This window comes from Strigops habroptila, chromosome 11 (assembly GCF_004027225.2).
Source record: "Strigops habroptila isolate Jane chromosome 11, bStrHab1.2.pri, whole genome shotgun sequence".
NCBI classification, from domain to species: domain Eukaryota; kingdom Metazoa; phylum Chordata; class Aves; order Psittaciformes; family Psittacidae; genus Strigops; species Strigops habroptila.
In genome coordinates this window covers 27,571,268-27,594,456 of record NC_046360.1, presented here as the reverse complement: position 1 = coordinate 27,594,456, position 23,189 = coordinate 27,571,268, and the positions used below count along the sequence as shown (strand labels likewise).

Genomic DNA, 23,189 nt, shown 5'->3' with positions numbered 1-23,189 from the left:
GAGAGGGAGGGAGCCGAGCTGTCTCTGCTGCTGCAACTTCCTCATCCAGCTCAAAAAAACCCTCGTGTGGGCGCTAAATTTGCATAAGTGTATAATACTGAGAAAGTGATTGACTGGCACCTTATTTTACTGAAATACCAGGAAAAAAGAAATATTTTCCTCTCTGTGCTTTGTTTCCTGCATTCTCTCCCAAGCCAACCTTTTATTTGGAACAAATTTCAACTACTTAAAATACTTAAAATGTTACTGCTCTTTATTCAATAGAGTAGATAACATGCCATAAATTGCTTTCTGTAGAACTTGTTAATTTTGATGTTAATCAGCTAAATTTACTGAGTAAGCTTCATTCTGAAAACACAGTAATATTTGGGGACCTTGGCTGTTGAGATGGATTTGAAAGCTGAACTATTTGTCACGAAAGTAGACCTAAAAGTGTGCATATCCCCCAGGGCTGGGTTGAAGGGTCTTTTCTGTTGAGCAGGGCTTTTAGGTGAGGGAAGGAGCAGAATTCCCTGCAAGAACAAACAGGAGCTGTGGCTTTTTGGCTTTGTCTTTAACCTAGCTTCTGGTTGGGATGCTCAGGCTCCTGCTGTGCCGCAGGTGAGTGCCATCATCCTCACCCCAGTGTGTGCTGGGGTCCCCTGCCCAGCCAGGGTCTAAGTTACCTTTCCTAAAAAAAAAAAATTCACAAGTCTCCAGTTTCAGCTTCAGCAAAAAGCTTTTTATGAGAAAATCCTCATCTAGGGGCTGCTGGAGTTTTCACCCTTTTCTTTGACAGTGGAAATGTTCTTCTCTTAGCGTGCCTTTCCCGTTAATGTGCGTGGGAGCCAGCTGACAGGTAGGATGTATGCAGAGAGTAAGAGTCTGGTGTTGGTCTGAAGGACAGCGTTTCATGTGGCACAAGTCCATTTATTGCACTGTCGTTGCCTCTGACTGTGCCAGTATGAGACACCTCAGATGCATCTCCAAGCTTTGCCCCAAACTTCTAGCATTGCATAGCTACAGAGGTGCTGGCGTGTCTAATCTCTGGTGTCATTATTTTCTCTCTCCTTTTTTATAACAGAGATATTTTCATCTCTGGAAGTTTGCACCAACAGCGTGCTCTGGTTTTGAAAAGTCTATCTGTAGCTCATGAACGTTTCCATCAGGCATAGACCACTTAGACTATATGGTGCTACAGCTTCCCAGAATAGCTCAAAAATATATATATATGTATGATTTTATCTTGGAGAAACTTCAGATAGAAACTTGAATTGTTTAATTGCAAATTAAGTCATAATATGAAACTTTCCCCTTCAGTTTCTGGCTGTAATGTGCTGCCTTTGCCTGCAGTAAATCAGCCGGAGCGTGCAGAGCAATTAAAGATTTGGGCTCGAGGCTGCAAAGGAGGAACTTTATTCCTCCTCAGTGGAGCAGCTGCATGGAGGGAGCAGGTGTGTTTATAACCATCAGCAACGAGAACTGGCTGCTTATAGAAAGGGATTCAGACGGGGCTTGAACCACTGACAAGTCTCAAAGGAAATCCTGGGTTTTCCTTTTTTTTTTTTTTCCTCCCAGTCAACCCTGGAAAATATAAACATTTAGGGCAAAGAAAACAGAAATGTCCATTATTAGTAAAATTAATAACTTTATGTTAAACTATGCACAACTTTATTTTTCTGATTGGCTGATATGCTCTTTATTGCTTCAGGGTAAAACTCTAGTGAAGTCGCTGTCTTATGACATGATTCCCTCGTATTTATGTGATTGTATACATGTCTTAGTTGCTTACTACAAGCTAATTTCAGTTAGTGCTAGGTCCAAATAATAATAGATACTAAAAATGCCAGGAGGTCCATGCGTTTGTTACTGAAAGTTGTGATGGAAAATTTGTGGTACAATCCCCCTTAACGTATTTGTGAGTGAAGAAAGGGAGCGCTCTTGTAAGTGGGTGAATAATGCTGGAATTCACCTCACAGCAGGAAATCCCCCACGGAACAGGAAGGATGGTGACCGTTGTGACTTGCACCCAAGGTCGGCAGCACCCCGGTACATGCCTGGCTGAGCCACTGGGGTTGCTGGAGTATTGCAGTTCCGGAGAAGTGGTGTGGAAATGAAGGGGAGGGGTAGTACGGTTTAATGCTTTTGGCCTAATTCATGTGTTTTCTACTGAGGAGTTTATCTGGAATTCCCTTTCTTTTGGAAGTGAGGGACAGGAAGGAACTGAAGTTTTTACAAGAACCAAACTCTCTATTCTGGTGTTTGCTTTCAACATCTATTTAATACAGTCTGAGGACCATGATCTGGTCTAGCAGAAATCCGATAGTAGCATCTTTAAGCTCTTTTACAAGGTTTTTGAATGGCAGCATCTGGTGTTGCGGCAGAATTTGTGTAAAAGGTTTTTCTTCTGTGGACAGAAATTAGGATACACCATGAAAGTCATCCTGCAGCATTTCCAAAACACCCAGGTTCCTGTAAGCCTGTATAAATGCACAGACCTTTGGGGCAGGGGTTCCGTAAGACCGCTATTAAGGAGCAGAACAGGTATCTTGAAAGATGAATGTAAAGCATGATTTGTTTTGATAGAAAACCAAAACCAGCTGAAACTGTAAACCATTTCATGCCTTATTTGCACCTTATTTGTAACATGGTTGTGTTGGTTTTAATCCTGATCTTGGGGACTCTGTGTTTGTACTTAGGTGTGTGTCAGGGGTCCTGTTTCTCTGGCTCCTTGGGCTCTCCTGGAGCATCAGGAGGGCGTTGGGAGCTGAAGGGGTCTGACTCAAGCCAAATTGCTAAATAGAGTGGTCTTAACATTGGCTTTGTGCAGATGTCTCAAGTAATAAAGTAGAACCCCCCAAGGCAGTGCACAGGCACATTGTCTGTGAAAGCTCTCAGGCTGAGTCTCTCTTGATCGACTCCTTACTAGGCTGGAACTGCTGTAATCCTGGCCTTGATGGAGCTGTTGCCTATGCTGGTCTCTTGAGAAGAGGTTCAGGACCAAGATAAATTCTTCTTAAGTGCCATCAAGTGTGAATCCTCACACAGCAGTGATAACTAAACCCTGGTTGTCATTAGATACAACAGCTTAATTTACTTTTAATTTGATCCTCAACCTACTAAAAAGTCCAGGCGTGATACAAATGCAGATTTTATGGTGTCTCACAACTCCAGTTGAGATGGTGAGCTCCACCGTGGGCTCCCTGTGGTCCAGGACAGCTCAGGCTGCACAGCTCCCTCCCTGTTGAGGCATTTCTATTTGCGACACAACGTTCCCATCCGTTTTCCTCAGTCCAGATAGGCGTTTGGGGACACCGTGGCCCAGTTTCCACCTGCAGTGCGAGTCCTGGGCACTAAACCGCATACATCCTGGAGAAACACATTAATACTTTATGGACTGCAAAGGCGAGAAGTGTTAGCGCTGACCTGCAGGTGGCATGCTCAGGATGCGGAATGTGGCTGGGAGATGTCCTACTTCTTTCTTTTCTCTTTTTCCCCTCCCAGCCACATTGCAGTGAGCTGCTCCGCTGGGCACCTGCCAACAGCCAGGCAGCACTTACATAACAGCAGCTTTTTTTCCTGGAATTTAGGCCCGCTGCTGATGTGTGACCTTCAGCGGTAATTGCCAATAAATGCGGTGGAGATGTTTACAGTCACCGCCGGCCTCGCCGCGGCTGCCAGCCCTGCGCCGGTAGCTGCCGTGCCTGTGGGGCTGCTGCTGCTTCCCCGACCACTGCTCCCAGACCATGGGATCTGTGTCTGTCTTCTCAGGGTGAAGATGAGGTGCTCTGCTGCACCCCCCCACAGGGCTGGGGCAGGGGCCAGCAAATACCAAAACGACCAAAAAGCTATAAGCACCTGGAGCTTCCCTCTAATTATTTATTCCTTTTTAGGATTTGAAGTTAAGTAAAACCCCAGGGTTTTTTGTTGTTGGATTTTTTCTATTTTTATTCAGTAATGACAGTTCTTTATGCAGCTGATAAAAGATATCCAGCAAAATACACCTGCAGACCCACTCAATGTAGTTTTGGGGCTTTTTTTTTTTCACCTCTTCACTTTGGTCTTGAGGTTTCAAGTAGGTGAAAAGGGAACTGAGAATCCTGGTTCAAAGGGGTTGACTTGAATTAACCTTCTCAGTGCTCTTTTATCAATGATAAACTAAAACTACGATGGCTGAGTAAGGTGCAAAATATGTGCTATTTTATGCATCTTTCAACTGGAGTTGGAAAATGCATTAACCTCTTAAAAGCTGGAGAGATGCACTTACAAATGATTTTCCTTGTAGAGACAGCTTACTCCACAGTCATTTCTCTTGTGTATTTTGCACTTAGACAGTGCTTCACTTGTTATGTCTCAAGGAGAGGAAATGCAGGCACTCATAAATTTTTGTGGGCTGCCTTATATTTTTTTTCGCCTCAGAAATCCTGCAATCTTTGGACTGTTTTTATTGCACAAACTGGAATTGGTGAGCTTGTTGGAAAAGGAGCCTGGAACATTTCTTATAGTTATTTGTAACAAAGAAATAGTTATACCCTCTTACCAGTTAATTAAAACTGGTAATGTAAAATGTATAGTAAAGATAGTTCTTACTAGATTCAGTTATTGTAAAAGACCTGCAAGATTGAGGATTTAAGGAGAAGTGATTGCACTCCTATTTAAGGTCAGTGGCATATCAGAGAATCAGGTCTCTAACTCCAGGAAAGTCCCAGCCCAAGTAAAACATGCTTTCTCAACTGAAAGCTCTGGAAAATGAGAGAAGGCATTCCTGTAGGCAGATCTCAGTGACCTTTCAGTGCAGGCACTGACAGCTCTTATGCCAAATTTCCCACCTCATTGTCTGGCAGCGCACAAAGTCTCTGCAAATTCACTGAGATAAGGAGGGGAACATTTAGCCACGTCCCCGGTCTGGGTGTGTGCCACAGGGACGAGGCTAGGGGGTGTAAGTATGTGGCTGCTGCTCTGTCACGTGCCTCTGCCCCCATAAATCCCACAGTTCCTCTGTGAGGGCAGGAAGAGCTCAGAGGACCCATTCCAGGACAATGTGCTGCTCCACTTCTCCTGCTGCCTCTTCATTTATGCAGGTGTGACATTCTGCATAATACACCACTGGGCAACTTTGCGGGTCTGTTTTTACAATGGTAAACTGTAATGTGGGATGTTTGACAAAGCAGCTCAGTGGTCTTGGTTCCAAATTATTCCTCTCTGCCCTGAAAAGCATCCATAGCAAGTCAAATGCCTGCTTGACAAACATCTACATATCATTTGCAGAGGGCTAGAAATTTGCTATCCAACTTTTTCCTCAGTTCTACAAGGTAACAGTGTTGGCCTTACAAAAGAGACTTGGCAAGCAGGTAACCTACGTGGAGCTTCCTGGTACTGCTGAAGAGTTATGAAGGACAGCAATGTAACTTGTGCTCTAGTGTGTTGTCATGAATCAGACTAGGTGGTGCTTTTGCTGTGAGTCTTTCGAGTAAGAACTATACTGAATGTATTTCAAAGAGAAAAGAGAAGAAATTCAGAAAAGGGAGGAAAGAGTGTAAAGTGACTTCCAGGACTAAACAGCCAGTCCCACTGGAACGCCAGCTAATGTGGGGCACGGTAATGCAAGAGCTGGGGCAGAGAGCAATGGTTTCAAAATAATATATATCAGAACTTCACTCCAGATTTTACACCTGGATATACAACTTAGCTCTCAAAAGCTTAATGTGATATTTGGCTGACTGACTAGTTGCATTTTTTCCCCCTTTTACTTCCTCTTCTATGCCAAATATCTCCCACCACCATCCCAATAATTAGATGCCATATGCATGGACTTGGGTTGGTTCCTGAATTCACAGATTTCAGGACCAGAAGGGACCACTTGGTAATTTAACCCAACTTCCTGCACAGCACAGGGCATCTTGTTTCTTGCCATTTTTTCTCTGCTGAGCCAAATCAATTTAGTTTGACTAAGCTTCCTCAAAATGCTCAGTGTGGATTTTGAAGACCTCCCAGGACAGGTATCAGTTTACTATTGCCTTGCACCAGCTAGTCACCTTCTTATCTGATTTAGAGGGATGTTTGTAAAAAGACGTAAAGGAGATGTGTGGTAGTTTGGAAAACGGCATCAGCCTGTGGAGGTTAAGCAGTCTGAGGTCTGTCACCTTGCAATCCTTTGACCTAGGAAATGGTCTTAAGGCAGAGGAGGTTTGTGCTTGTAATTGGGCTGGTTTGTCCATTATTTTGTCAAAATTCCAAAGTTCGGTGAGGCTGAAGAGGATCAGGTTTTTGGAAATGTTCATGCATGTGCTCACACACACGTGGCGGTTTTTTTCAGGTAAGATTGTTTCCCACCCATTTGCAGCATTACAATATGAGATATTTTCCATCCTGTGTTACTGAAGTCACTGTCTGGAGCAGACCCTGTCTATGCGAACGGGAATCTCCACCTGCCTTTTAAATGCATTTCAAGTGTGTTCTGGATGCTTACTTGTCAAGTTTAAAATATTGAGAAAAGCAATCCTGGGGCTTTAAACATGAATGAAAACCTGCATTTCCTCAAAGCATTTTCACTTTTTTAGCTGTTTGAATTTTCCATGGAAGACAGGATTAGACAGCTTTCATCTTGATTGTTAGTTTGAAAGCGAATGAAAAACTTTCATACCTTCCTCAAAACCATAAAGCAAAAGGACTGAAACCCCTTCCATACCTCATAAGTTGACATGTAATGAATTCACACTTGAGCTGTCACTTGCTTTGGTGGTTTTTGAGGTGGATGCATCCACTGTTGAGTCAGGTAAAGATCATTCTGGGAAACAAACGTAGTCTATGTTGGGGAAATGGATGCCAGAAGCATTACGGTTACCAACAGGTCAAAGAAATTGTAATTCTTCTGTTCTGGCTAATGATGAGTGGTGTATTTGCCAGGCTCGTGGGAACGGAAACTTCAAAGGGAGAGGGGCTTTTGCTTCTGCTAGCAAAAAGTAAAGATGATGTACTGTTTTCTTGATCCTGCCACCCAGTATGCTCGAGTTTCAAAGCTGGCCACTGTGTCCATCACACACAGTGGTCAGCTTTTGGTATTCCACAAACCTGCCCCCCCCAAACCATCATTTTTCTTCTAGGCAGAGAGCTGAGGCACAAGAAATCTGACAAAATTACTACTGCGATTACTCTTCCACCCTATTCAATCCTTCTTGTAAAGCATCAGCTGATACTTTGCTGTTGCAGCATGTGCGATAGTGCAAAATATGGCAGAGGAACTACAGCTCAATAATTCTTCGCTATTTTAACCCATTTTGACTCAATAACAATTGCAGTATTTGAAGTTTATATTCTTCCTAAAAGATTGCTGAAGGTCGTGCTTGTTTGGAATGATGCATCCAAGCACTGCCAAGGGCAGTGGCTTTTGCTCGCAGATGAGTTGGTAAGGCTGGTTCTAACATGCTGTCTGTGCCATAGTGGGAAGGCACAGGAATTTGCTAGCTACAATATGTACTTTTCCCTTCTCCAATTAGGTTGGAAAGATCAAACTAATTTCATGCTGATTCTTCATCTGTGCCGGTTTTCAACCCCAAAACGTACATGTATGTTTGATTAAGATGGGGTCGTTGTATAAGCCTCGAATAAGGAAGCTTTCATTTGGAATTCAAAGTGCAGTACATTATCTTGTGGCAGTCGTCCACTTGACCTGCCAGCTTCAGCCTCCCTTTCCCTGGCAGGAAGGTGCCTAATTTCCCTTACAGAGGAATATGCACAATTTCCTTGCTGCTGTTGATTACTTGAGAGAAGGAATTTTTCACTCTGCTCTGAAGCGAGTTGTGCAGACAGCGTCGGCAATCAGAACAATATGCCCAGACTCCCTAACGATTTGATATGGCATTTCCAGTGTCCAGCCTACAAGCAGCAAGGGTGTATACAGCAGGCTGCGCAGGAACTGTGTGTTCCTCTGCAGAAATGAGGTTCTTCCTGTTAACTTTTCGTCCTCTGGCTTAAATTTGACCAAGAGAGAAATGGTTTGTATGCTTGTGAAGTTTCCAAGAGTGGTGACAATGCAAGGAAACGGTGTACCAAAGGCTGTGTGAATTAGCCAGGAGGAAAGTCCATTAGGGGAACGGAGAATGGTTCTTCCTGGCCAAGGAGCCCCTGCCCACAGAGCACCAAAGGGGAAGCGCTCACTCCTCTGTCTCCTTCCTGGGAAACAGTCACTCCATAGTTCGACTTCTGGACCTGGCGGCCTTCCTCTCCCTCTACTGCAGCGTAGGTCACTCTCCCAGCCTATGCTTGATTTGTCTGTCTAGTTCATGTGCGCTCCAGGCAGACACCGACAATGACCGCCTGACTTAATTTGGTATCACTGTATCGTCGTCATCTTATTTCTTAGTGTCTGTTCCTGAGAAGTTAAATCAATTTACCCATGATTAAGTAGGCAGTTTCATTTGAATGTTTAGGTCTCTGTTGTATGTGTAAGCTCTACTAGATAAAAGTTGCTTGTCCTCATCTGTTTCAGTGTGATGATCAGCATTTTAAATTTGAAAAGCTGTCACCATTAAGCCTCTTATTTCATTGCTCGTGTTTGGTGCTCTATCACGTTTCTTTTATCTCAAGAAAATTATGTTTATAGATGAGAATACAAAGAAAGCATTTTTTAAACTAACACTGTAAGGCTGCTGCTGGCTCTGTGACATGCAGCCCTGGCTTCCTCCTCCTCCCGCTGGGGATGGGTGCTGAGAGTCGCAGATCCCGGTGCTCGCTCCAAGCAGGCTGCCCAAAAGCCTGCAATTTCTGCATTGCAGGCCTGTGTGCACCTGCAGCTAAAGCTTTTGCTTTTGCCTCTGTGTTCATGCAAAGTAGTTTGGGATGTTCAAAGGATACCTGCTAAATTTTCAGAATGTAGCCCATTTAGGAGCATGGTGGGTGGGTGGGAGGGTATAAACGGTAATTATGGCTATAATGCATTTGTGATGATTCAGATGAAGTCAAGCGCTGTGCTAGCTCCTTTCCCCTAAGTGTTGACCACTAGATTTCTGTTGGGATGAAAGATTCTTGAAGAATGACTAATTTTTCCATTTTACTTTCAACTAGCTGCCGCAACCTCCAGAAACGGAAAGCCCTGTAGAGGTGTGTCACCCACCTATATTTGTACAACAGGCAAATATTGGTGTTTTGAAGTAGTCCTGGTGGAGTCTCTTGTCGATTAAAAAACCCCTGTGAAATGTGTGTTCCTGCGTGGTGTTAGTTAGTGAAAATAACTCGATTTGTTGAGGTGGTTTAATCCAATACAGCATTAGCATGATAGTCTGAAAATATAAAAAGACCACATGTAAACCAGTCCTGAATCTTTGTTACTTTCAGCCATTTCCCATATGCTTTTAAGGGAGGCACTGTGAAAAGAGTCCTCTCAACTCCCCCTGCATTAGCAAAAGGAGACTTCGTTTCTCTGGCTCCTGATATAGAATTTGGCTTTCCCTTTGTCTTGCATAATTAAAAACTTTGCTAAGGAAAGGGAGGTGTCAGAAGTCATCGGTGGAAGCTTTATAATCCCAGAGCAGCTGGGTGTCCCATTTAAAGTGCCACAGTGAAACAGCTAATGGTCGCTATGCATCTTCAAGGTTACTAGTGCTATAGTGAATTGGATATGTAGGCACATTTCCTTTATGAGACACCCCAGCATCAATTGTATAAGACAGATTATTTGCCAAAATGAAGACATAAGAATTTATTAAGTCTCAAATTCTTTTGAAGTTAACGGGACATCCAAAGATGGCATTGGTACATTGTACAACTGGATACTCTATCAGTGCAAATCTAAGTGAAACAACATGGAAGTCTAAATCTAGGATAGTGTTGATTCCCTGAGCTGTATACAAATGAAGATTATAAATACGTTGTGAAGTCATGAAGAAAAAAATAAAATGTCTGTGGTGGTTTAGACCTCTGTATTTGTAATTTTTGTGGAATAGTGTTTAAATGTAAACTGAAACTCTGAGTGGTCATAGAATAACTTTGAGATGCTTGGGAGATGGGTCCCTGTGTAGAACAGCTGTTCCTACAAGTTTTCCAGAATGCTTTAAAGCAGCAAAACCTCAACATACTTCAGGTTTACAGAGCGGAAGTTTCATTCCTGAAAACTAATGTCTGAAATAAGAGATACTTGATTGAAACATCCATGTGCCAAGGGACTTTGTTCAGTGAAACCCCACTGAAATCCATGGCACTGAAATGAAAATCCTGCAGGTTTTGCAGAGCCCCTCCACAGTCTCAAAGGAGCTTCATTGACCATGGTCAGATACGTCGAAGTACCTACACTTCCTCCAGAAGTGTGCCTATCGTGCGATGGGTATTTGTGTGTGTGTGTATATCCATGTCTATGTATGCATGGGAATGCATGGTTTGAGTTCTTAAACTTGTGCATTACTGGTAACTGTAAAACTAGACTTTGTGTTTACTTTAAATCCATGAGAATTGGCATACATGCATGCCGTGGTGGTCTGCTGGAGGGTGGCAGAGCAGGCTGGTTAAGTGCTGCTAGAGCTAACTGAAGGCAGATGTTCTGTTTTGGTAGCTCATCTGCCCCTTGCTTTCAGCTATGACTTCCCTTAATATTTTCCATGAGTGCAAAAATGTTAGCGTCTCTCTAGTGTTGTTCCACTTTAAAATGAAATTTCTGCATGCACAGCAGGAGCTTGATCAAAGTCTACCACAGAGGCAACTGGAGGATCATAGAAGGGTATGTATAGCAGTGAAAAACATTCAGAACTAATCCTCTACCTTTTGCTTTTAAGCAGTGAAGTATAAGTCATGTAAGAAACTCCTGTGGTTAACTGCTTGCTGTTAGTATCTTGGAAAGTCTGAAATGATCAGCCACACTTACAAAATGGGGTGCTGGAGCACCTTCTCTTGTGTTAAATGGAACGGGCAAGTGCTTGGGTGCTCTGAATTAAACCTCATATCCTGGTCTAGTCTGTTCACACTGTCGAAGCACTTCCCTGTGGTGACGATCACACAATTATGAATGAGTTTAATCACTGCTCATGGAGTTTGCTGGCTTTGGCCACATCTCCCCCTTCACAAACAGCCAAGCTGCAAAATCAGCATCCCAAAATCAGCATCCTTAACACAGTACTTGATTTCTTCTGTTCTTGTAGCTTGTAACAGCACAGCAGCAACTTATAACTGCCTTACTCTTAAATATTATTAAAGATGCTCTGTTTTAAACATTATAACAGGTCTTTTATATCATTTACACTGTACATTGCATCTGCTTTGCTGACACATGTACAATAATGTTTGTATGCTACTTACTGAGTTTACCTTGATGGGGAATGCAGATGAAACTGAATGCTGTTGGGCTTGGGGGTTTTTTTAGGTAGCATATTTGATTTTTCTTATTGCTGCCAAACATCTGATATTTGTTTGCATACTGTATGCATCAAAGTGGTGTACAACAGTAACATGATGGTTAAAGAACTGTTCTGGAGCCAAGCATTGCAGCTGAATTAATTATAACATTTCTTAAATACCACTTATTTTTTCTCCCCTCTACTTTGGTCACGTACTCATATACTTGTTAGCTGACACAGCGGGTTTGAATAATTTTTATGGAAACAGTTTTTCTTCCCAGTTAAAATGCAAAATGCTAGTGAACGTGGATTGCCAAGCCTCCAAAACCATGGGTCAGCACACTTTCAGACTTGAAACAGCAAATGTTTGATACATGTTCCCCGACTTGGTTCCTGGATTTGGATATGCTATTCCTATAGGCAACAAAGGTGCTGCCGGTCCGTCCTCAGAGCAGCAGCTCCAACACTCTGACAATATTTGGACTGTGGAACAGAAGTTGCCTTAAGCTCCACAGTGGACCAGAAGGAAAGTCTAGAGAAAATTCCAGGAGCTTTAGTTACCCTCCTGAATTCAGGAAGAGGAGGAGTTGACTGAACAGCAGTTCTTGTGGTTGGATGTGTGTTATCTTTGTAGTGAGTAGTAAAAACCAGTTTTTAAATGCCTGTTGATATGACTGCTGCCAGTTAGCTTAACAAAAGAGGAAGGAGATCATCTGAGAACTCCATTGTAACTTGATTTGTGGCATAAGGCTTATATGGGTATCGAGTTGCCTTTCTAATCAGTACACATGTCAAAGGAAGATGGAGTTAAAGGGTTTTTTTGTCTGTCTTGGCCTTGTTCTGTCGTGTAGCCTTCCTTACCTGCCAGACTGAGAACAGAAAGGTGGCTAAAGCACTGCATCATGTACCAAACACTCTCATGTTGCTGTCAGTCAGGGTGGCTCCTCTGGGATAAGAATTTGCTTGAGCTTTTGAATAGAGTCTCTTGCCTCTCCTACATGTTCACTATTTCTCCCAAGTGGTGATAGGAGGCGTATGTCCTTTGGAAAAGTGCTCATCTTCTGCTGTTCCTTCCCAAGTAACTTGCCTTTTTTTCTTTTTTTGGGGAAGACTTTTGGAAGCAGCTGGTTGGAAAGCTCTCTTCATGTCTATTTTACATCTTGTCTCCCTGCCGGTTCCCCCATCCCCATCTGATCCATAAAATGCCGCTTCTGTGCTGCAGCTTTCACACTAATAATCTATAGGAACAACTTTTAATCTGCTAAATGTTAATGGCAAGAAGCAGACAGTGGAAGCCTTGACATTAGGACCAGCCTTGTGAGGAGGGCAGTGATTCCTAACCAGCAGCAGGCAGCTGTTGGGCTTATCTCTGTGGAGGTGATGTCTGAAATTTGGTGAAGAACTGTTAATTTCCAGACAGATTTGTCTTTCCAGTGCTTTGGGGTATGAGGATTTCTCTAAGCTACCTTTTGTGAGTGCTAGCTTTTATCAAAAGCAGCATGGCTGCTGCAGTGCTGGAGTTTTGTATGAGCCAATTAAAGCATATTTACATTGTTCCATTTATTTATTTGTGTTATAAAGGCCTCTTGTGAAAGTTTAAAAAGGCTTCACTTGTATCACAGCTAGTACATGAAACGTCAGAGTTAATGACATTTTGAATATATAGTCAGACAACTGATTTTATTTGAAATACAACTGAAAATCAGTGTCAAGCACTTTATGAATGGAGATCAAGATATTTTGGTTCATCCTGACATTTTTAATATGAAATTATTCTTGGCTAGATTGATTTTTGGGTTTTATTATTACCTTTTTTTTTTTTTTTTTTAAATCCCCCAGGAAACCTCCTTCTTCCCCTCTCTCAAATACAGTCTCGGGGTGGTACTGCTGTAAGCACAGCACGCTGCCATTAGCAGAGCAGTAGCTCCCAGTTGAAATAATCACCAGTTTTCCTTTTTGCCCAAAGACCTTGTGAAAATGTGCTAATCCAGCCGTGGTGCTTGTGTGCGTGCCCATTGCTGGCAGTACCGCTGGCTCGTGTACAGCTTGGAATTACTGGGAATTCCCGTAAATCTTATGTGAGAGCAGAGCAGGGTCCACAGGTTAACGTTCAACCTGGGAGGTGTTTTGATCTCCTCTGGCCTGTGCTCACGGCAGTGGCGTGTGCTCTGCAGGGACCTGCCTGGCGCTTCCAGGGACGGGATGTTGGGGTTATCCAAGGACCGGTGCCCTGCAGTGGCCGCGGGCTCATGTGCTCAGATGCTGACTGCTGGCGTGACCGGGTGGCTGCCAGCAGGGACACAGGGAACAAAGAGCTGGGATGCAGCGGGGATCACTCGGGTTTCCGCTCAGCAGCTGACAGCATTAGATTGCATCAGTTGCTGATGGAGGGGGAGAAGAGTGCGTCCCTGTAACATTGGTGAAATGGCAAAATAGGATAGGTTTGAGAAGATGGGGTTGTTTGCTTACAAAACCGTTTCTAATGTTCTCTCTCTGTAATCTTCCTCTTCATTTTGTGTTGGTGCTGCACAAATGCAACTTTTTTCCATTTAAGGCTGAGACAATAGGTCTTAATTCAAAAAACTCTTGGAGAATAAAATCTGTTTAGAAAGCTTTACACAAAACCAGAACTGTAGCTGTTTCTGGTGCTGGGAACCCATAATCTTATTTGAGCCCCATGAGACCCCACTCAGGGTCCCAGCCTGGCCGAACATACCAGGAGACACTTAGTGGATTCTTCCTAATCTCCCCAGGGTTTTGGTTCTCCCTCCCTCACTACAAGTAGGCTAATTACCAGCAGTCCCCTTGCTACCGAATGTTAGTAGTTTGTTTATTCATTAAGCTTGCATCCTGATTTCATTATCCTCTTTGAATCAAGGGTGAGGCACTCAGGCAAGTTTTGGTCAACCGCTACTATGGCAACGTGAGACCGGCGGGACGCCGTGAGAGCCTCACCACGTTCGGCAACGGCCCCTTGTCTGCCGGAGGTGCCAGCAAAGCCGGGGCAGGAGGTAGGACATGCTCCTGCTCAGCAGCCGTTCGTGTGATCTGCCCTGCCAGATGCTGTATGTCTGTGTCTGCCTCACAAGTTGGTATCTTACGGGTGAAATAGGGGGTTCCTCCCATTCTGTTCTATGGCATCCCAAAAAAGAAGAAACTATCCACATGGATGGGAAAAAGTCCTGCTTGCATGTCACTCCTGGCTTTAGAATCTCCAACTCTACATGAGGGATTCTACTTTAAGCTGAGCGGAGCATTGCACTCCTGTCTCTGACCATGTCAATCTGCCTTTTCCTCATGCAGAGGAGAGCAATGTTCTTCCTCCTGACTGCATTTGAGAAAGTGCTTTAAAATTAAGCAGACAGAACTTTTTATGCTTTCCTGAGACTGTCTTGGGTTGGCTTGAATGTTGTGACTTTGCTTTGAGTGAATGTACTTAGAAAACCTGATCAATTTAATATTTGCAATAACATTTGGGAAAAGTGCTCATATGGACATCAGGTTCTCAACCATATCTAAAACATCTGAAATGCTTTTTCATTGATTATGGAGGGATTGCAGCAATGGATGAGCAAAAATTTGGTTTGAAGTCACTTAAAAACTACAGTTTATTTAATCTGAGACCATTGCTAAAAGAGTCAGTAATGTCAAGCACGTTTTGCCTCTTCAGAATACAGTGGGTAATCATGTTGAAAGCAGGCCTGATCAGAAAGAAAGGAAAACAAACAAACAAACACCCACCTATTTCCCCCTATTTTCTGAAGTTGGTATATATTCTATTTGTTCCTATGTTGTGCTGCCTATGTCATAGTCTTCCCTTTCCTAGAGCATTGGCTTTGCTATTCTCTGGAATTTGTCTTGCCTTTTCTCCATTCCCTCACTGGTCCTGCAGAGCCTCTATCTCTCTTTATACCTGTGGATCTACGCTGTTTCCAGAATCCTCTTCCAATACACCAGCCTCTCTCTCCATCTTTTGCTGCTGAGGAGAGGAGCAGTGGCAGTAGCCATTTCCCATTGCCAGCCCAGGTTGTCCTCCTTTAGGACACCACCCCCATGCACACTCGCATGTATTAAAGCAGTGTTAAGTGCTCATATTACAGTGTGCCTGAGATGTGCTTTAAGTTACAAACTCTTCCTTGCAGAAATGCAAGGAGCTGAGTTCATCACTGTTAATAAATGCATGTGCATCCTTCTGGATAGGTTAATAATTTAAACGAGAAGAGAGTTACCACCACCATAGGGTGGCCAGGTTTGAATCTCAACCTGTTCCTCATGGTCACCCTTACAGGAGGAAGCTCTGGATCAAGTTCAGTGAGCCGAGGTGAGATGAGTTTGGCAGATGTCCAGTGTCATCTGGATAAAGAAGGTGCATCCAACCTGGTCATAGATCTCATCATGAATGCCACCAGTGACAGAGTCTTTCATGAAAGCATCCTGCTAGCCATTGCCCTTCTGGAAGGTGGGAACACTACAATACAGGTAGGGAAATTGAAAACTTCAAGCTTATAAATAAAACGTGTTGGGTAGGGAAATGACTTTTATGAAATCCATGAAATTTGAGGAGGTGGAGGAGATGGGAGGGGAAATGACTAAATGATCTTTGACCTGTAATTAAGGGAAATATTAATGTTTACCATGCAACAGTTAACTTATTGGGCATGGGCATCAGGTAATTGAGGTACATCCTAGGACAGTGTAGAGGAATCTGCAAGACAACAGCTTTATTGCGTAAGTTTGTGACTACTTTTATGAGTAAGTTTAAGCAATTGCAACATGCTCAGTGACTTTTACAACTAGCAGTTGGTTTTCAGACTGGAATTTAACACAGCAGTGTATGGTGAACTCCAGACCACCACTATTTCTTGCTGTCCTTCATTTCTGTGTTTTAAATAAGAATTTGATTTCCCTAAATGAAAATTGTGCCTGGTATGTTATGAGTATACAGCAACTGGCTTGTACAATGTTCTTCCAAAGAAAGTAAAACCTTACTACAGCAAAACATGCTTACAAAGATTATTGAACATATAATGTCTTATTCTTTTGACTTTGCACGTGTTGTATTTGCAGTCTGTTTTGGTCTTAGCTGATGGGCTTTATGCAGAGCTATTCCAGAGTGTGTTACCCCTTCCTACCCCAGTGCCATGCATTTCACATGTCTGAACCAAACCATCAGTGATTTGTTTCAGAAGGTCAATTTTGCAGATTGTTCCTTTCACTTGGAGAAGTGAAGCATCCAAATGTTTGATACACATACAGATTTAGGCTTATAATTTGATGTCATTTGTGCTGCATCCTAATTAGGAACATTTATTTAGGCACTTTTTCTATAAAAACCCTAACATTTTCAGAAGAGGTTGGGCAAACAGAACTAAAAAAACACTTACCCATGTGGCCCACTGTTCCCAGTGTGATATAACGACTCCACAATCCTGTATTTCTGCCCTGAAAACCAAGCTATGGAAAGACACAGTCTGTCTCTGGTATCTCAGCAGCAGCAAAGACCCACTGTGCTTATGACGTTGTTCTTAACTAGACCTCCATGGCAACTTCAGGGAGAAATATTTGACCAGACTGAGGTTAGTGCTCCACATTGTGCTTAATCTCATCTCATTGTGGGCCACTGCCAAAATGGCCTGTCCTGTTCTGGTTGTCTGTGCTTATCCCCTCTTTGTATGGCTTATGCAGCTGTGGGATGAGTAAAGTGGCTGATCTGGCAGAAAACCAGCCTGCCAGTGAAAACAGATTCGATGCCATAGAACAGGTCTGGCTCAAAACTAACCAGAGATGTGCAGGGGAGCAGCTGTATCCTCTGGGCAGCAGTACGTGGTGAGATGTGATTGAGTGAACATGGGGTTGGATCCTGACTAGTTATAATTGATCATTACAGTTAAAACGTGTGCTACATCTCTACAGCAGCACCTCTCATGTTCATGCAAACTTCCCTTGAGAGGAGAGGGAATGTTTTGGGGCTCCTTCACACTGTCTCTGTACGCTTTTTTCCCCTGTGTTTATGCTCTGGAGTGAAGCTTCTTAGCAAAAGACAAAAGTGGGAACTGAACATTTAAAATCCTGTGTCACCTTAAACTGCGGTGACAGGATTAACATTCCTTGGGGAGAGACACTCCTTTTGAATTTCCTGCTCTTCTCCAATGTAAAGGAAGCTGAGCTTTCATCTTCCTGGCTCTCAGGGAGCCTCAGGTAACCCCATGCTGCCATGCTGGAAAGAAAAACAAATTCTGCACCAGTCTCATGTGGAGAGATCCTTTGCTTGTGCTGGGCCCTAGAACTGATGGACTGAGTGAAGTAACTTCCCACTGTGTGTGAATCAGTGTTGAAACCAGATTCCTTAGCTCATCTGGTAAAAACAAATAGGAAAATCTGCAATCCATCTCCTAAGACAACTTTTTATCCAAAAAGGGAGATTCTTAATTTGCATTTGCTGTCTAACTGGGAGCTGTGAGTCTGTACAGTAACTATGTGGTTAGGAATGAGCTGTTGGCATAGGATGCTTATAGCAAATGGTGTAACACTGTCACATCCGTGCCTTACAGATCTGCCAGTTTCTGTTGCACTCTTGCCTTTATAGATGTTACTTCAGCAAGCCAGAGTAACTATTTTCTGCCCTTTCCCACTTGGGAATAAGTGCTTGACAGTTGTCCTTACCTTTAGAAGATGTTCTGGGCAGGCGACAGTTAGTTGGTGCATGTGTGTGTACGTGCTCTGATGCAGCAGCGAAGGGCTGGGAGGGGGCTCTGGTGTAGGCTGCTTGCAAGTACAGAGTGTTTTAGGAACCAAATGACTTGTGATGCCTACAGCTAATGCTGTAAGCTCTGAGGTCTTAGACACACCCAGGATCTCTTACGCATGCAAAGCACAGATGAGATTTTATTGGAAATATAGAGCAGCTGTAATGTGGATATTCTGTGCGATAGCAATCAAGTGGTCTGATAGAAAAAAGAAGGTTTATCAGTGCACCAAGATGTTCCCTGACTTGCCTCTGTATTGGTTAATCTCCTGGTGCTGGGAGGTGAGTTTGCTGATGCCTTGCATTACTTGCACTGGTTTTAGCACAGTCAGGGCCCATGGGGACTGCTATAGTGTCAGTCAAGAACAGCACACACTCAGCGCTCTGATCTTTCAGTAGTATCTTAGTCATGAAAGCCAAGTAATCAAAACTTTAATGGAAAAAAACACCAACCACAAAGCTTGACTTCTGGGAGAACAGCTGGCTGGTGAATCAAAGCGAAGGTGGAGGCTTGCTCTTTAGTAAAATCACAAGTTCAGGTCTGTATCACCCAGAGTAATTGCTCAATGATGTCCAAGTTAAACTGGTGCCCTGAGACAGTAAGCTCATGTGACAAAGCTTTTTTCTCTTTACATAGGAAGAATAGCTTATCTGCTCACGCAGAAAGTGCAGAAGGCTCAGTGCAGCCCAGCTGTTCGGGGGCACTGCTGGTACAAGAGAGCTGTGTGGGGTGCTCGCTAGTCTGCACAGCTTCACATCCCGTGGGTTTTGTAAAGCTCTCTTTTACTACAGCACAGTAAAGATTTATTGAGTGCAGCAATGCGATGGTCTCCTACTTTGTAAGATTTCATTTTTAGAAAACACACTGCAAAATTTGTCTGCTTATGGGAACTAGATGCACTTGCAAAAATGAACCCAGTACTTTCTGCAGTCTTTTATCCTGATCTTTCTCTAATGTTCTTCTAGTAAATTTTGCAGATCGGGTAGGTAGGGCTTCACAACCTCTGCAACCTGCAGAGTGGATTTTCTAAAGTTCTACAGCACTTTCCAGTAACTGCCAGTGGAATAATCATCTTGAGTCTCTGGACTAAGAGACTGTTCATTTTGCATCAGATACATTCGTCATTGCGAAAGTCAACCTAGCTAACTCCACCAGCTTTGTCTCTGAGGTCTAACAGTTTATCTTCCTTTAACAATTTTTTTTGTTATTATTAGCAGCTCTTGATTTATAGTATTCTGAACAAGCTCATTCTGTACTCAGCCTGAATAATTTTTACTGAACTTAAATTGCTTCTATATACAGGCCTTTGACAATAGGAAACTGGTGGGATAGGGACAGGTTATGTAAAAAGGCTTTTTGGCAGCAAAGCCAGAAGCGTGTCACCCCTGCATGGCATTTTCTTAACTCCAGGTTTTCACACGGGAAACCGATTCGGCCTGAAGTTAAGCAAAAGGTTTGTACTGACACACAGGAGCTTGCACATGATGATTGTAATATGGTTAATAATGGGAGTTCCCGGGTAACTCCCATGAGCTTCAGTGGGAGAACAGATCCCGGTGATGTTGGGAAGGGATAACTGGAATAGGTGTTATTGTTTCATAGGTACATGCAGGGCCAATATTAAGGCTAGGCAAAGTAGGTGGTTGCCAACTTTAGCAGAAAAGCAAATCGAGAAATGTTCTTTATTATAATTGGCAGGAGTGATTTTTATTGCATTGTTAAGAAAATTAATGTGGGGGAGAAGCAGGGCAAGGAAAAATACTCCCGGTTTACCTTAGGAAAGAGGCTAAGCTCGTAGCGCACAGCACGTTGAATCCCACGCTGCTTTGTATTTTGCTATAGGGGTGAATGTGGATGTGATAAATTAACTGTTCTGGGAGGAGGACAGTGGTCTTTGCCCAGTTGAAGCTCTCCGGATGGAAACTTCTCTGCATTATTTTTAGGTTTTGGAATTCACTTAGAAATGCTGTCAGGTTCTTTGGTAATAGAGATGGTGATGAAAGTGTCCAGTGAGCTCGTTGCTCCCGCTCAGCAGGAGCCCTGGTCTTTGTTGGGAAGCCTGCCCTCATTTGTAGGGAGACAGAAGCAGAGGTGGAACCGCAGGGTCAAAACCGGACAACAAATTAACTTGACAAATGCTGCAGCTCACTGAACTGAAAATTACATAAACCCCTTTATTAATTTATATAACCCTCAGCGTGCACCTCGGGAGAGCTGGCGTCAGCAGATCCACATGGAGCAGCCCTGGGGGGATGCCCCGCCGGCCCCATGCTCGCCTCCAAAACAGCGAGAGGCGAGCATGCCCTGCATCCGGGGTGCTGCTGGCCATGCGTGGCACTCATCCCTTCGGGGTGCTGGTTTGGGTGCTCCTCTCCAGAGCTTGCATGGCAGGTGCTGTTGTTTGTAGGCATGCTGCTTGTGGAGGTACAGCTCCTCAGAAGAGATGGAAGCTTGGTCCATTCCCTGCACACACTGCAACACGGCGAGTTTTCCTCCATTACAGCAACCCTGGCAAATGAATGACAGTGGAGGAAATTGCTGAGGACTTGTCCTGTAACGCTCGTGTCTCATCTGCCAAATCAAAATTACATGCACCGTTACTCTGCTTCACCTCTGTGGAGTTTTGGGTTTCCTTGGTCGGTGGAAGTTGATGGCAAGTACAGTCCCTTACATAACTGGCTCTCTATGGAGACTTCGGTCTGCTCGCTTAATTAGGGATCTTCTCAAAAGTTAGATTGCGTGACAAATTACCCACACGCACATGTTGGTATTTTCAGCAAGGGAAGGTAAAATGAGGTTGATGACATTAGTTTTAGCTTCAGGCATTTTTTAAGTGCTACCCCAAAGTGACATGATGCAGAGCTACCACTTTGAAGTGTGGTAGCTCTGCATCACACTTTCTTGCTTCTTTCCCCCTTAGTCCACAGTTTTTCCCAAGGCGGGCTGCAAACACAGAGGATGAGGTGATGGTAGTCAGCACCCAAGGAAAAGGTGATCATTTTTCAGGGAATAAGTGGGATTTGCTCCTAGCTTTAAAGCATCTAAGCAGAGTTGCTGCTCCTGCCCAGAGGATGATGATGGGATCTGCTCTACACCTCTTCTTCTCCCAGCAGCTGAGTATGCGATAAGGACCCAGGGGCCACCTCAAGATAGCACCAAGGAGCTTGTGATGGTGGACCAGAGAGTTGTGCCTCCATCACAGCATGGCAAGAGCAAATCAGTGTAATGCTGAGCCAAGGTTTGGAGCTCACCATATGTATGTGAGGCTCCTTTGAGGTGCAACTGTACAAAAAGCTGCATGGCTTCAAGTTGCTTTAACTTGCCGAGCTCTTCAGCCCGCAAAGAGGAGGCATGCATTTTGTGTGCTCTCCTTTGAGTGCTCGTCAGGGTTAGGGGCTGTGGCTGCATGGTACCGTGCTGCCCCTTGTAGAAGTGCCATGGTGGGCTCTGAACAAGCGAGACGCCAGAAATCACAGCAGCCAGCTCTTCATTAGTCTGGTTTAATAGGAAATAATGGTTCAGGTGAAATGCTGGACTAGTACCACTATCCTGTCTCTGTCTTGCACCATACAAGAACTTGAACTTAGTTGACATTTCTCCTCGTGCATTGCCACCAGTAAAACTCCAACGTGTTGAATAGCTCTCCTTTACTGTCCAGTGATGATTGATAGTTACTAAATAATTGCGAAATTGATGCACAGAAGGACTTTAATCCAGAGCTGTCTCCAATTCTTGCATGTCTTTCTGGCACACAGGAAGGGAACAGAAGCCAGATGAACTCGGGTGCTACCTGGCCTGTGGGAGGATGGGGTTCGCTTCTCCCGCAGGCCTCGGGTTTGAGGGAGCAGTAACCTTCAGGCAGATCTGTGTCCTTCAGCTTGCTGTAGTGTTGGCTGTGAAATACTGTGACAAAAACGGAAGGATAAGTGATACTAGAAAGATCAACAAGCTGCAACCAGACGGTCAACCCGCTTTAATTTTTTTCCCTTTCCCTGTTGGCCTAAATGTGTCCTGTCCTACTGGGTTGCCAAAACACTTACTTTATTCTTCTCCATGACTGCAATTGCCCTTCAGAATTGGAAGAAATTTTTTAAGAATGTTACAAAAGTACTGGTGATAAATGTAATTTAGTGACACAGCACTTCAGTGCTTTAGAGTTTGTGGCTTGGACTTTTTAAACCAGGTTTGCTACTTACAGAACTTGCAGTGGTCACAGATAAATGAGAGCGTACAATATCGTACATGATGGTAAATGCTTCAGAGGCAACAATATCTTTGGATCGCTGGACTTTTGGAAATAGCATTTGAGAACTTTTGGTTGTTGATAAAATATCTTAGAATTTCCACTGTTTGTTTATAACAGGCAGAATTCTTTGCTATAGGATGTTCTCTCTTCTTTATATTGTTTTAATAATACCTGGTTAGGAAACTAATGCAAAAGCAGCAAGCTATCAGCATGTAGTAAGTAATCACCTGTGTCTTTCACCATTTGAATGAGTTTTTCTCAAGTTAAAATTCACCTTTTTTTATTTTCCAAGTATGTTACTTCAGAACATGATATTTTAAAAAAAAAAAGTAAATGTCGGTATGGCCCTACATCAACTGTTGTGTTCAGCTGTGGGCAGAGATCTTGCCCTTCTGTGCAAGAGAGCCCTCTCCAAGTGAAGTACAGTGCAAATCCAGGCCCTCCCTCACAGCACAGTTACTTTCAAAACAAGGCACAGAACCTGCACTAGTGATTAAGTCAGCACTGAGGAGATCCATGTCCTGATGCTCTGTTGATCTGTAGCATGTGAGGAGACTCAGGATGGTGAGCCCATAGGAGCACACTGTCTCTTTCCTATGTTTTTTAATGTATTTAGCACAGTGAAGTCTCAATCTCTCTTAGCCCTTAGATACCGCCGTGTTGCAAACAAACAAGCCCTGCTAATAATGCATGGAGAGACAGAGCCAGAAGCTGTGAGGAGTTATTCCTGCAGAGAGGATTTCATTGTTTTTGAGGGCAGTAAGATGCATAGGTGAGATTGAGAACAGGGTGGATGAGGTGAGATGGTAATGATAACATAGCCTTGAGTACTTCAGCTGCAGCTGGTACTACTTTGTGAAGAGTATTTGGGCCATCAGTATTCCTGTATTATAGCAT

The 23,189-nt window shown here is 43.6% G+C and overlaps 1 protein-coding gene across 12 annotated transcripts in view; it reads left to right on the top strand.

The window, feature by feature from the left end:
- The window catches only part of ITPR1 (inositol 1,4,5-trisphosphate receptor type 1), a 178,909-nt gene that overhangs the window by 100,133 nt on the left and 55,587 nt on the right, over positions 1-23,189 (top strand). For 5 of the 12 annotated variants that reach the window (XM_030501139.1, XM_030501144.1, XM_030501141.1 and 2 more), the window contains 4 exons: positions 9,043-9,078; positions 10,637-10,687; positions 14,179-14,311; positions 15,589-15,779. In XM_030501139.1, coding sequence (XP_030356999.1) covers positions 9,043-9,078; positions 10,637-10,687; positions 14,179-14,311; positions 15,589-15,779 — 411 coding nt within the window. The remainder of the gene's footprint in view (positions 1-9,042; positions 9,079-10,636; positions 10,688-14,178; positions 14,312-15,588; positions 15,780-23,189) is intronic. The other 7 variants (XM_030501149.1, XM_030501143.1, XM_030501142.1 and 4 more) reach the window with 2 other exon arrangements.